The following is a 14885-nucleotide window of genomic DNA, read 5'->3' as shown; positions in this document are numbered from 1 at the left end:
GGAGATGCTAGGGGCCACTGGCTAGAGGCTGGGACACGTGGGGCAGAATTGAGTCACCCAGGCATTCTCATCAGCCAGCCCCAGCCCAGTGAGAGAGCCAGGCCAAGCTCACCAATCTGCCGGTTCACATGACAAATACATGCTTATTGTGTCAGGCCACGGGGACCACTTGTTACGCAGTACTATTGTCTCTGTAGGTAACAGATACATTCTAGGACACTGGCTCTCAAGTGAGGCTGCATGCTGAAATCACGGGGAAGCTTTTAAAAATCCTAAGGCCTCGGTACGCCCCGTTTCAATGAAATAAGAATGTGTGAGGGGTAGAATCTGAAAATCAATATATTTTAAATGGTCCCAGATCATCTCAGAGGGCAGCCACGTTGAGAATCACCAGGACCAATTCTCCAAAAGTACAATCACTTTATCCTTTTTAGCTCTCATGTCTTTGTACCTGTTCTCATATAATTTCCACATAAGGCAGAATTAAGGACCTGACTCTGAAGTTGGCAAGCCTGGAACCAGCTGCGTGAGATTTGGCAAAGCAGTTAAACTCTGGGGGCCTTCACTTTATCGTCTATAAAAAGGGGGTAAAATCAGCCACCTTGTAAGGTTGTTGTGAGGGTCATTCATTCAACAAATATTTCTTGAGGTGGACCTGGGGGTGGAAAAGGGAACGGGACAGAGCATCTCGTCCTGGGAGGTGCGTGTCTGTCCTGGAGGAGAGGGTGATGGGGGGTGTGCTTAGCCCAGGCCTGAGAACACAGCAGGCACTCCATAGACGACAGCCACTGTTGTTGCCAGGATATCATCATGTTATTAAGATCACGCTTCTCTCACTGGACCTCACGTTCCCCAGAGGAAAGAACTGTCCGTCTCGGCTTCTGCTTCCTACAGAGACCAGAATGGGCTCCACCCACAATGGACCTGCGGCCCGAGTGGACTAGGACCAGGGTGGTCTTTCTTCTCTTCTGGGAGTAGAGTGTAGGGGAGAGTGCGGGTCCCAAAGAGAACAGCCTGGGCTGGCTCTCCCAGGGGGGTCAGGAGGGCCACTGCGCCCTGTGCTTTGCCCCTCGCCCTCTGTGGAGGCGCTGCTTCTGTCACTCTGCCCACAAGCCAGGCTGCCACAACCCCCTTCCGGGCTGCACAGAGGGGCCCTTGTGAGCGCTGAAAGGACCGTGTGTTCCTCTTCCCGCCTCTCCTGGCCTCACCTCCTCCCTGGAGCCAAAACACACACAGCCGTGCACACCAGTGGACACCCAGCCACACACGCACTGCGGAGACACCCTGCCGGGGGGGTGGCAGCATCCTCCCGTGTGCCCTGAACCCTGGGCCTGTAACCATGGCGACAGAGCCTCTGTCTGTGCCAGTTCGGGTTTTTTAAGTGCTCTTAGAGGCAGAATTATTCTCCAGCCGAGAGTGGAGCCAACGCCTCGGATTCCCCGGGGAGGCCACGGAGCTGTCATGGCTCCAAGACTCGTCCCGCACTTTCCCAGAAAGGCCCCTGGAAACCAGACTTCCCTCACTGGGGATATCCCCCATCTGGCTCCCACCCAGAGCAGGGAGGGCCCTCTGTCCTCAGCATCTGGGGGTGCTACGTGGCCCCGCATTTCCTCTCCCGGGGCCAGCCCCCGCTACGCCCCACCAAGGGCAGGATGCTCACATGCGGCTGCCGGGCGGGATCTTGCGGCCTTCCCGGAACCAGGTCACCTGCGGCTGTGGGAAGCTGGCGATGCGTGGGGCGCGGATGACGGCTGCTTCTCCATGGGAGACGCTCTGGTGCTTCTCACTCTCCTCAAAGCTCCCCATGTCTGTGGGAGGGAAGGGCACATGGAGGGGTCAGGGGCCGGAGGTCGGCAGCCAAGACCGCCTGGCTCCCGGGCTGGGAGTGGTGGTAGTGGAAGGAAGTTGTGGGGACAGACAGGATGATCGTGAGGCACGGCCACCATACTCGGCTACCTCACGTGGCCCCATCACCCCATCCGTCACTACGACATGCTCTGCTTTGTACTTCTGGGGTTTGTATCCATTTATATCCATAGGTCCATGAAGCAATGGATTCATCCAACAACCATGAGACACGGGTCATTATGTCAAACAGTTTACAACGGAAAAACTTCTGAAACAGGCTCGTTGACTTGTCCAAAGGCACGTGGCTGGAACAGGGTGGAGGCAGGATTTGAACTCAGACCTCAGAGTCTGGAGACAGGCAGAGCTGTCCCTCCTTCCCTGCCCTGTAGTGCGGCAGCGGTTTAGGTGTGGGGTGAAGGGCACATCTGGGGAGCAGTTTCCTGTGCCCTTGGGTGAAGTGTGTGAGGCTGCATGGATGTTGCACACAAACACCACGTTGCTCCTTTGAAAGAATGCCTACCCCCCTGGCAGATAAAGAGGGGACCGTTGGTCCAGCTCCGATGTTGCGTCAGCCTGGAGGGGAGCCGCGGAGATGCAGGTGGGAAAGTTCTGGTTGCCCACTTGCCTGCTGGGATCTGGATGGACTCTGACTCAAAGAGCAGAGGCGTGGAGATGGGTGGAGTGTGGGAAGGGGTGTTGGTGCTGATGACCACGACTCTTGAAAATGAATGCACATCCTTGCTACCCAAAGGGTGGTCCGTGGGCCAGCACATGGGCACCACCTGGGCGCCTGCTACAAAGGGAGAGCCTCAGGCCCGCCCCGCCCCCCAGACCTGCTGAATCAGAACCTGCCTTTTAACAAGACTCCCAGTCAACTGTGTCCACATCCAAGTGTGAGAAGTATTGTTTGCCCTCAAACCTGGCCCTGTGTCACTGAGTAACATGTCAAGAGTTAAAAGCACCTAATGCTGGGGTTTCATCCCCAAACTTCTGATGTCCCTGGTACAGGGTGTGGGCTTCCCATCAGAATCCCATGTGCAGTAAGGTTCAGACCACCGAAAACTGGCTGTGAGTCCCCGTTGCCCACCTGTTCCCTCCTGGGTCAAGGGGGCCACATGCTAAGCCATATGGGTGTCCTGCTGCTTTGATTTCTTTCTTTTTTTAATTTTTTTTTGATTTATTTCTTAACCGCTCCAAGACCACTGCTCTTCTTCCTCTCCTTCAGCCAGGAGTCCCCAGCCTGACTGCCCCTTAGAACCCTCTTTAATATTCTCAGAGGTAAGAACCTTTTGGGGTGGCTGGGGTCCAGACATCAGTATGTCTAGAGCCATTCAGGGTGTTCCAACACGATCCAAGGCTGAGAAGTACCGCTGGGCTGAAGCCAGTGGTTCTTACACTTTGGTGGGTCTCAGAATCCCTAGGGAACACGGTAAGCCCAGAAATTTGCTCCCACCCTTCCCTCGTCCCCTAGGGCACGGAAAGGCCCTGCTTCAACGTGCCTGGGTCTCTGAGTCCTTGACTCACCTCCCCGAGGATTCTGCTGTAACGCCGAAGTTCGAGGACCACCGGCCTACACTCTTGTTTTCCAAAGCCCTGGGCTTGAATCTCTTCTTGGCCACATTCCCCCTTGGAGGCCTTGCCTAATCTGATGGTTTTGGCCACAGTCTCTCTGCAAAGGCTCTCACATCTGGCTCCTGGCTCCTCCCTGAGCTCCAATACCCAACACCCGACTTGCCACAGGAAATGCTGGGTATTTCTTACCTCCCTGTCAAGCCTCCCTTCTTGCTTTCATAGTTCTGCTAATAGCTGCCCCACCTGTACCTGCCCAGATCACCTGGGCTCAGATCCTTGGAGACTTTCGTGGTGCTTCCTTTCCCGCACTACGGCCCCTCTGTTCGCCCAGGCCCCACCCACACGCTCGCCCCATCACTTGGCTGCACGGACTCCGCCCCTACATCATGGCCTACACTGGATCCCACCTCCCCCATCTTCCACACTGCTCCTGATTAATTTTTCTGACTTGCTCAGATCCTCTGGTATCTCCTCATTGCCCCAGGAAAGTCTACATTCCCTTGCCTGGATTCAAGGTCTCTCCCTAATTTGACCCCAACCAACCTTTCTTGTCCTAACGCCCACACCACGTCCTGCGTCCCCCACCATAGTGAATTACTTACACCCCGCTTCTCACCTCAGGGCCTTTCTTTGTGTGGGGGACCCTGCCTGGAATGCCACCAGAGCAAGCCATGATTCACCAGGGCACCACGATTCAACAGCATCCCAGGAGGATCTAGTCAAGTAAGTGTCTCAAGAAATGAAACCTGCCGTTGGCATCCTTGTCCTAATTTGGCAAGCAGTAAATGTAACGGTGGTGGCTTTGGAGTCACTGAGACCTGAATTCAAATCCCACTTCTGTTACTTATTAGGCATGACCTTGGGCAAAATTTTGACCTTGCTGAGCTTTAACTTCCTCTTCTGTAAACTGGAGTTAAGAAGAGTATCTCTCAGGGCTTCCCTGGTGGTGCAGTCGTTAAGAATCTGCCTGCCATTGCAGGGGACACAGGTTCGATCACTGGTCTGAGAAGAATCCACATGCCACGGAGCAACTAAGCCCATGCACCACAACTATTGAAGCCTGTGAGCCTAGAGCCCATGCTCCACAACAAGAGAGGCCACCGCAATAAGAAGCCCGAGAACCACAACCAAGAGTAGCCCCAGTCGCCACAACTAGAGAAAGCCCGCGTGCAGCAACAAAGACCCAACACAGCCAAAATAAATAAATAAATAAATAAATAAATAAATAAAATTTATTAAAAAAAAAAGAGAATGGTCTACATAAAAAAAATGATACAAATGAACTTATATACAAACAGAAATAGACCCACAGACATAGAAAACAAACTTATGGTTACCAAAGAGGAAAGGGGGGAGAGATAAATTAGGGATTTGGGATTAATTCATACACACTACTATATATAAAGTAGATAAACAACAAGGACCTACTGTATAGCACAGGGAACTATACTCAATGTTTTGTAATAACCTATAAGGGAAAAGAACCTGAAAAAGAATATATATATATGTATGTATAACTGAATCACTTTGTTGTACACCTGAAACTAACACAACATTGTAAATCAACTATACTTCAATAAAACAAAAACGATGGCTACCTTACTATTTATCTCCCGTTCAACATGATCTTCTTACAGTGTGATTGATACTCCTGCCACTGAGAGGTGGGGGCTAAGACCCCTCCCCCTTGAGTCTGGGGGTTTTGTGACTATACTGGTAGAATACGCTGGAAGTGATGCTACGTGACTTTCAAGGCTAGGTCATCAGAGGATGTGGCTTTCACCTGGCTCTCCAGACACTCCTGCCTGGAATCCAGCTGCCATATGGTAAGGAAGCTCAATCTAGCTCACACAGACACAGGAACAGCTCTTGTGCAGAGGAACTGAGGTCCCAGATGATGGCCAGCATCAACATTGGACATGTGAATGAACATGCGAGCCCTCAGATAATTTCAGCCCCCAGCCTTTGGGTCTTCTAGTTGAGACCTCAGTCATCCAAGAGCAGAGACCAGCTGTTCCCACCGTGCTTGGTCCAGACTCACAGAATCTGTGAGCATGATAAATGACTGTGGTGCACCATGATGTTTGGGCGTAATTTGTTATGCAGCCATAGAAACAGGAAGAGTATAGTCAAGTGCTAAAAACTGTGTCTAATATTTATAATATTAAAATACTGGAATCCTATACATTTTTCACAGTTTAAACATCAACCTCTTCAACAAAGATTATCCCATGCCACCCAAACAGTCACTGACCCTACGTCAGGTTTCTTTCTAGGTGGACTTCACACAGATTGTCTCATTTCATCTGCATAATGACATGACAAAGCTCAACTTTCCTAAATACACATTTTTAAGTTGTTTACTAATTTGTTACTTGGCTCTGTCTATAAAAAAATTGCATCAATAAATCACATTGATTTCAGTTCTTACAATAATTTTATCTATTTAAAAAACTTTTCACAGAGCTCCGAAGATATATTTGAACAATTTAAAGCAATTTCATGGTAATCGTGTTTTTCCTCCTCTCTCGGGTTTTATTAGCTCCATTTCGTCAGTGAGGAAATTAAAGCTCATGGAGATAGAGTGGCTTATCCAACGTACGCAGTTAGGGCTGGGCCGGCCAGCATTCAAACCCGGCTCTCCCTTTGCATTTCCTCCTCACCTCTTCCATGACTCATCCCCTGCGTTAAAATTCTTCATGCACATTCTTTATCTCTTTCTACTACACTGAAAGCCTCAAGAGGCAGTTCTATTCAATTATATTCATGAGCAAATCCTTATACGACACCAGGCCCCGTCCTCTGCACACAGTAGGTTCTCTCTAAACTCACCCAATGCCATCATGCAATGACTCTTTATTGAGTCCCTACTATGGGTCAGGCAGGTTCTGCAGAAGGTGCTGAAGAAAGACCCGGTCACTGTCCTTGTGGAGCTTATGGTCTGGTTAGGGGAACAGGCATAAGAAAACCAACCCAACGAAATTCAGGGACATATTGTGACAACTGTTAGGAAGAAGGAACAGGGTTTTTTGTTTGTTTGTTTGTTTGTTTTTGCGGTACGCAGGCCTCTCACTGTTGTGGCCTCTCCCGTTGTGGAGCACAGGCTCCGGACGCACAGGCTTAGCGGCCATGGCTCACGGGCCCAGCCGCTCCGCGGCGTGTGGGATCTTCCCGGACCGGGGCATGAACCCGTGTCCCCTGCATCGGCAGGCGGACTCTCAACCACTGGCCACCAGGGAAGTCCCCAGGGTTTTTTTTTTTTTAATGAGAGGCGACATGAAGGGAACCTACTTTAGACTGGGAGGTGGGGGGTGAGGCTTTTTTGTAAGCAGAGACATAAATAAAGGGTAGGTGTTAGCCGTGTGTGTGTGGTGGGGGGCGGTGTGGTGATAGTCCAGAGGAAAGAGAGTATGCGAAGGCTAGGAGGTAGGAGAGAAGTGCTAGTTTGAGGAAATTTAAAAATGCCAATAGGGCAGGGTGGTGGGTTTGTTCAGTGGACGGATGAATGAAGAGATGGATGGATAGATGGGTAATTGGATGAGGGCAGGGATGGATGGACGGATGAATGGATGGAGAGGAGGCATGGATGGATGAAGGAAATGCAGGATGGAGGGATGGATGATTGTATGTATATGTGGATGCATGCACAGTTGGATAAGTAGGTAGATGGGTGGATGGATGGGTGGATAGATGGAGAGAGGGAGGCATGGTGGATGGAGGGATGGGTGATTGTGTGCATGTATGTATATATGGCAGGATGGATAGGTGAAGGAAGGGCACAGCTGGCCTTGTCCAAGTTTTGCGGTTGATGCTCTCATTCACGCTTCCATCCCACAGTCTCCCCTCCCTATGGCTCTTAGGGCCCCAGAACCCTCCCAATTCTCTCTACTCCATTTTGCCACATGGTCCTCCTAGGTCAGGGAGTCCCTTCCCTCTGCTCAGGGGGCCCAGCGCACAGGCGTGTATGTCCTGAACACCAGCTGCAAGGGTGGTGCTGAGAAGAAGTCTGCTCAGCCAGCCAGTGCAGGAGAAAGGCTAGAGGGAAGTGCACACTGATGGGGCTGGGGATCCAGGATCTCCTAGGAAAACTCACTCCCACTGAGGTGGAAACAGATAACGGTTCATCTACTATACTTCCTCTCCAAGATACATGCTTGTTAATATACCACGTTGTTCCTCGCAGCGCTGATCCAACTTTTCCTAAAAATTCCCCCAAGAGCAAAGAAGTATGGGCCTGGGGCACAGCTGGACGTGACCTAAAATTAATTCCTGATGTTTTTGTTATATATTAAAAGGTCTTGTAGGGCTGTAGGGCTTCCCTGGTGGCGCAGTGGTTGAGAGTCTGCCTGCCGATGCAGGGGACACGGGTTCGTCCCACAGTCCGGGAAGATTCCCACATGCCGCGGAGCGGCTGGGCCTGTGAGCCATGGCCGCTAAGCCTGCGCGTCCGGAGCCTGTGCTCCGCAACGGGGGGCGGTGACAGTGAGAGGCCTGCGTACCACACACACAAAAAAAAAAGATTTTGTAAATTATGCATTCCATTTCAGAATATATTTATTGCTTTTATTTATAAAACATTTTTTATCATGAAATATGTCATGCATAAAAAATAGCGAATATAATTATATGAATAGTTCAAGGAAGAAGAATAGAATGCACGCTCATGTACCCACCAGCCAGTTTAAGGAACAGCACATGAACAAACCTCGTCCCTCTCCCCCACGGCATTCCTCCCATCATATCCCCTCCCTCGCCAGAGGTAATTGCCGTCTTGGATGCTGTGTCAATCATGTCATTGCTTTTTTTTTTCTTTCAAGTTTCACCACACGTAGATGCATCCTCAAACAATTTATTGTTAATTTAGCCTGTTTCTAAGCCCTTTGGGTTATTTTGTATGTCACCTACTGTGATTTGCTTTTTTTTGTGCAACATGTTTTTTGGGAGCTCCATCTCCGTCCTTGTACTTGGTTTAGTCATTTTCATAGCTGCTTGGACGTCCATGTATCAAGATAGCACAATGCTGCTGCAGGCTGGCTTTGTTATCAGTGTTTTGCCGTCCTGCTAACAACAGTCTCATGTGGATATTCTAGCACATGTGGCTGAGAGAATCTCTAGAGGATGCACCTAAAGGTGGAACTGCTGGGCTGTAGGTTGTGCAAATGTTAATCGTATGAGGTCATGCCAAGCTGTTTTCCTGACATGTACCCATTTGCTAATTCACACACCCACCAGCAGTGGTGAGACTTTGTATTAACACCTTGTCTCGCTAGACTCTTTGGTTTTCGCAATGGGATGGTACTTCCCTGTGGTTGTGCTCGTTTCTTATGAACATGCTGTTTCTCCCTCCAATCAGTTGTATCATGCCTCTGCCTCTAACCATCCATGACTTCCACTGCATCCTGAGTAACACTGAAACGCCCAATCGTATCTTAGAATGTCACCATCTGTCCCCAAGGCCTCACCTCCTCTGCCACACCTCCTTCCACATCTCCATTCTACATTCAACATACACACTCAGGTTGAGGATTAAGAAAAATGGGCCCATTGGTGGCACTCTGGACATCAACTCGAGTCCATGTGACAATGGGTCTGATGCCCTCAGCTCTCATTTTGTACAGGTGGCTGCCAAGCTGCCCAGCAGAACGGGGGGCAGGCCAGACTCCCCAGTGGAGCAGGGGCTCTTGGCCCTCTGATGTGTGGGTGGGCTTATTGCTGGGGCTGGGGGTTCCAAGTCTGAGCCATCCGCCCACCTGGTGAGGACTGGGATGGGGTCAGGGATGCTGCTCAGGTGAGTAGGACAAAGAGGTGCCCACGGGATCTGGATGCCAACTCCAGAACCATTGCCCAACCCTCTCAGCCATTCAGTCCACTTGTCACATGCCAGAAATTTATGGCGACTTCATAAAAACAGACTCGAGGTGGGGTCAGGAAGGGAGCTGGGGAGGTGGGTGGATATTTTACTGACTTCCCCTTAATTGCTGTAATTAAAAACATGTAAAGAGGGGACTTCCCTGGTGGCGCAGTGGTTAAGAATCCACCTGCCAATGCAGGGGACACGGGTTTGAGCCCTGGTCCGGGAAGATCCCACATGCCGTGTGGCAACTAAGCCTGTGCGCCACAACTACTGAGCCTGCGCTCTAGAGCCCACGAGCCACAACTACTGAGCCCACACGCCACAACTACTGAAGCCCACGCGCCTGGAGCCCGTGCTCCGCAACAAGAGAAGCCGCCGCAATGAGAAGCTCGCGTACCACAATGAAGAGTAGCCGCCGTTTGCCACAACTAGAGAAAACCCGTGCACAGCAACGAAGACCCACCGCAGCCAAAAATAAAGTAAATAAATAAATTTAATAAAATAAAAAAACATGTAAAGAATCTTTTTGTAATGACTTCGCTATTATCATTAGTGGTTAGCACAGCTGCCTTATTAATTTCTCATTAGAACCCAATTCACAGCCCCTCTTTGGGAGGAGGGGATAAGAGCCAGGGGTGGGGCCTGCCTGGCCTGGCCTGATCCAGTCCCTGTGGAACTGGCTGCTTGAAACCCCAGGACAAAACCCTCCCACCCCGGGAAGCAGAAACAGCCAAGGAGGGAAGATGAGGGGTTTGGAGAAGCAGCCATGCCCCATCCGTCCTCAGAACAGTGAGCATCTGTGTGTCTGTGTAAAAGAAACAGACGGAGGGACAGACAGATGCAGGAGGTCTGCAGGGCACAAATCTGGGAGAGGCCCAGGACTGGGATGGGTGAAGAAGGTGAAAGATTTAAGGAGGTACAGACTGTCAGGGTCCTGCAAGCACACGCTGAGGCCCTGAGAGGCAGTGCTTCCTTAAATTCTTTTTTTTTTTTTTTTTTTTTTTTTTTTAATGATACACTGGCCTCTCACTGTTGTGGCCTCTCCCGTTGCAGAGCACAGGCTCCGTACGCGCAGGCTCAGCGGCCATGGCTCACGGGCCCAACCGCTCCACGGCATGTGGGATCCTCCCGGACCGGGGCACGAACCCGTGTCCCCTGCATCGGCAGGTGGACTCTCAACCACTGCGCCACCAGGGAAGCCCCCCTCCTTAAATTCTGCATCCTCCCTGCCTCACTTGCCTCACCCTAGCCCCAGCCCTGGAGAGCAGAGGTGGCGCCTAGGACCATACCTCCGAAGGTAGACAGAATGAGAAAGGGTGTGAATGTTTATCCCAGGACGCCTTCCCCGGTTGGCCTGGCAGAGAGAAGACGTGTACACTCTGCCACCCCGAGTGTTCTCTGGGCTGGGTGCCATTTATGATGGCTTGTGTGCACTGATTGATGACTTATTGTGACCACCCGGCCAGGTAGGTACTAATATGAACATTCCCTTTTACACGTGAGGAGGCAAAAGTACACAGAAGTTAAGTAATTTGCCCAAGGTCGCACAGCTAGGGAGAGATGAGGGGGATCTGAACTCAGGGTTCATGGCTGGGTCCATGGCTGGGTTCATGGCTCCACTCTACGGCTGCTGGTGGCAAGGCAGGAGAAAGGAGAGGGTAGAAAGACTGGCTGTGGGAACTTGGGTTGTCCTCTGACCTTTCTTTTAAGAGCCCTTATCTTTTTTTGGGGGGCAGTACCACGAGGCACGTGGGATCTTAGTTCCCATACCCGGGATAGAACCTGCACCCCCTGCAGCGGAAGCACAGAGCCTTAACCACTGGACCGCCAGGGAAGTCCCTCCTCTGACCTTTCTAAGCCTCACTTTCCCCATCTCAAGATGTGGCTCCCTAGATATGCCTTCCTACATCTGAGGCCTGCCCTAGGGACCCACGGAGGGAAGAGTGCACATTTGCACAATTTCACCGGAGGGCAGAGAGTTTTGGAGGCTCTGCTGCATCTCACTAGCATCTCCTTAGGGACACGGGTGTCCAGCTTGGACCTGTGATTGTGATTGTTCTGAAGGCTCTCGGGCTTGTGCTCATCTTTTCAGGGAAACAGAAGCTGTGCTTCCTTCTCCATCTGCACCCTGGACCCCTACTCCCCAGGTGTCCAGAGCCCTAAGCTAGTCCCCGACCAGACTGGGACTAGAATCCACGGTTTCTCCCTCGCATCCTCCCAGGGGTCATGCCCTGGCACACAAAGAACCCGGAAGCTAATTTTTTGTCTGCTGATAGCAAAGAAAAGGGGTGACGGGTCAAGGCCACCTGGTGGCGTGAGATGGCCTTCAGCCTAGGTGGGGGCCGCATCTACTCACAGGGCTGTCTGGACACGAATTATTACAGTCCAGAGGTGTCCCTCTGATTCTCTTTGACCCCTGGCCCCAGCAGCGACTGCCCTCCCCTCAGCTGGACCCCATTTTGATCTTTCTCTTCTCGCCCTCAGGCAGCAGCGTGGGGAGGTGTGGACTCAGGTCATGGCTTCAGCTTCTGCCTCTGGTGCCTCCTAACTGTGACTTCGGCGAGTCCCCTCAGCCACACCGAGCCTCAGTTTTCTCATCTGTAAATGGGGATGGGGGCTTCCACTCTGCAGGCTGGGATGAGGCGGGGATGGATGGGGGAAGGTGAGTGAGTTTCCCTTCTCTCCCACTGTGGCCACCAGGGCTGGGCGAAACCGCCATCTGTTAAGACGAGTGCTTTTCTCAGCTGTCAGACGGAAGTTTCTAAGGCTCCCCTAACTCTTTTGCTTTAGGGCCCAAAGGGCTGCACAGGGTGCTTTCTGCTTGATGACGCTCTGAAGGACAGAGATTCAGGCTTGCAAAGCGGCCCGGGGCAGATGAGGCTGGGGTCTCGGCACCGGCCCCCGGATACCAGCTCAGGGAGCTGCACCTGGTGTGTCAGGAAGGGCTGAAGCTGGGTCTCCCCACACCGCCCCTTCGGCCCCTTCGAGGTGCCCCGTGCTCTCTGCCAGGGGCCTGTAACCGCATCTGCACAGCTCAGCAGCAGCAACACCATGTGGCCTGGTGGCCACATGGTGACAACCATGGTTGTCACTGTGTCCAGAAGGTGCCTGGAGCCCAGGGTGACAGGTAGCTCTGAGTAGCAGGGCAGGGATCCCCCTGTGAGAGGTGGTGGAGGGGAAGGGGCCGGGCTGGCCGATGGCCCAGGGGACAGTGGCAGCTCCCTGCTCTGCATTTGGCCAGGACAACTTTTCCCGGAAGCCATTCCATCCTGAGGCCTGTTTCTTCCTTCTTTAAAATGATAATATAGAATATTCATTGTAGCATTTACTCTCACTGAATCAAAGTGTATTATCTGTAGGCATTGGCTAGGTGCATTGGTGGATACGGGCTCAAGGAAGGGCAAAGCCTAGGGGGAGGTAGTACTAGATGCACATTACAGATGAGGAACCTGAGCTGGGTGAGGCTCAGAGAGGGTCAGTCACTTCCCTGGGGTCACACAGTGACTGAGGGCAGAGTTAGGATTCGAATGTGGTCCGTCCAACACGAAAGCCTAACCTCTTCATCAACCGTGCTGCCAGTCATGGTGACAGGCACCCCACAGCCTGCCAACACTGTTAAGCACCCTCCCTCCCAACCCTTCCCCCCTGACTGGACCTCAGCACTGCAGAGTCCCAGGCTCCCTCATGGGTTTGGGCCAGGCCCCCTGCATGTCACCGCTACCTGGGGTCATTCCAGCCGGCATCACCTGGAGTGGTCCAGGACCCTCAGGACCCAGAGAGCCCATATTGTGCGTGTGTGTATATGTGTGTACGTGGCGGGGGACCCCCACCTCGAGGGTCTGTGACTGGGCAGACAGTTAGGGTGTTGGCTAGCTCGAGTCTCTGCCATCTGCTTTTCACCCCCAGGTCAGTCTGAGCCCTTGTCTGCCACATGCAGGGAATACCAGGGACACCTGAGTCCTTAACAAAGGCCTCTGCCCTCCATCCGTGCACGGGCTCGCTTGCTCTGCACATGGGCCTGGTCACAACCCATCCCTCTGCTTGGGGGCAGGAGGGTACCTTTGGGTCTGGGGACAGGATCCATACACATGCAGGCCCGGTTTCAAGGGAGCATCCTCATGTGAAAAGGAAGATGCCTATGGTGGGAGAGGGGTCAGGGGGCCGAGTTCTGGGGTCCTGGATCCCTACCACAACCAAGGAAAGAAACATCTCAGCCACACAGACACTGCTCCTCTTCCTTTCTCTTTCTGATTGGCAGAGCCAGCCCAGGGGAGACTCATGTCATCTCTGCGGCTTTCAACTCCAGAAAGTTCTATCGTCTCCTGTGAGCAAAGGCTGTGGAACAGACACTCGCCTGCTTCCCCCGACAGCCTGGACTGATTGGTGTCCTGAAAGGTATTTTCAACTGCACATACACACACATGTTCTCACGTGCACACAGGTGAACAAAGACGCCGACCAATCCAGACACACAATTGCACAAACACATGCCTGAACCCACACCCACCCTGGAGTGCACACAGTCACACACACGAGCAGTCTCTCTGCGGGCTGACCCACGGCTACCCCTGCACTGCTGGACTCTGGGCACCGGCTAAATGAAGCTCTGTGGGAGCCCTCCAGCTGGCTGCCAGCAGCCCTGATCCATCATTTTAATTCGGGGCTTTTCCACTCCTCTGAGTAAGCTGAGTTGCCTTTAGTGCTGATTTATGGGACAATCGGTCCTCCACTTCTGATTACGGTTGTTTTCCATAATTATTATAAACACTCTTTGCCCTCACTTGAGGTTTTCTTCTCGATTTCTCTCCCCCACTTCTCTCCAAGTAGCAAGCTCTCTCCTGCGCTAAATCTGAGTCAAGCCCCAGTGGGCCCCAGATGAGAGGGTGTCCTTTTTTTAAAAAAAAGGTTTAAGGGCTCATTAAGGCGTTCCACACCCCCGTGGCCCACGGTGCAAACTTGGACCTCTCCTCCTAAAAATCCCAGAATGAAACAGCCCATAATGAGGCTCATTTCTAAGGCAGCTATCTTAGAATGGGGGGCAGGTCTGGGCAGGTCTGGGAAGGGGATACTGAGTCACAGGGGGAGGGGGTGGATTGCTGCGCTGGTCCCTGAGATGCCCTTGGGTTCTTCTCAGGCTTCCCTCTTGTCCTCCATCTGAGGGGCTTGGTGGCAGTGGAGGAAGTCTGTTACCCCAAAGGCTCGGCGAGGGTCTATTACCTTACCCTCTGCTTGTCTGGCCCTTTCAGGAACCCTGACTCATCAGGTCCCCTCTCCCTCTTAGAGCTACGGTACCCACACCAGCCATCTCCCAACGCCTCCTGAGACCGTGGAGACCCCCAGGCTGTTACTGCTCCAGGGCTGAGCAAGCTGGAAGATGGAAAAGTTAAGGTCATGGGGGGGCCCTGGGAAATCTGCCAAGAAGAGCCCGGGGAGTCTGCCATGACGAAGACCCCCCAAGTTGGAGGCCAAACCCAGAGGAGCCCCTTGAAGCAGGTGACAGGGCCTCCTTTTCAAAGCAGAAGCAGCATCTAGAGAGTGCTGAACTCATAGCCAGCAGATGTGTGTCACGTGTCAGCGGTGTGGCCTTGAGAGCGCTTGCCACCTCTCTGGG

The 14885-nt window shown here is 52.4% G+C and overlaps 1 protein-coding gene across 3 annotated transcripts in view; it reads right to left on the bottom strand.

The window, feature by feature from the left end:
• Positions 1–14885, bottom strand: part of SDK2 (sidekick cell adhesion molecule 2) — a 261648-nt gene that overhangs the window by 96669 nt on the left and 150094 nt on the right. For all 3 annotated transcript variants that reach the window (XM_082604032.1, XM_082604030.1, XM_082604031.1), the window contains exon 4: positions 1661–1808. In XM_082604032.1, the coding sequence (XP_082460158.1) occupies positions 1661–1808 (148 nt within the window). The remainder of the gene's footprint in view (positions 1–1660; positions 1809–14885) is intronic.

Source organism: Mesoplodon mirus, assembly GCF_964341445.2.
Source record: "Mesoplodon mirus genome assembly, chromosome: 18".
Lineage (NCBI taxonomy): Eukaryota > Metazoa > Chordata > Mammalia > Artiodactyla > Ziphiidae > Mesoplodon > Mesoplodon mirus.
Note: the sequence above shows the minus strand (reverse complement) of the source record. Positions and strands in the feature narration are given on the sequence as shown.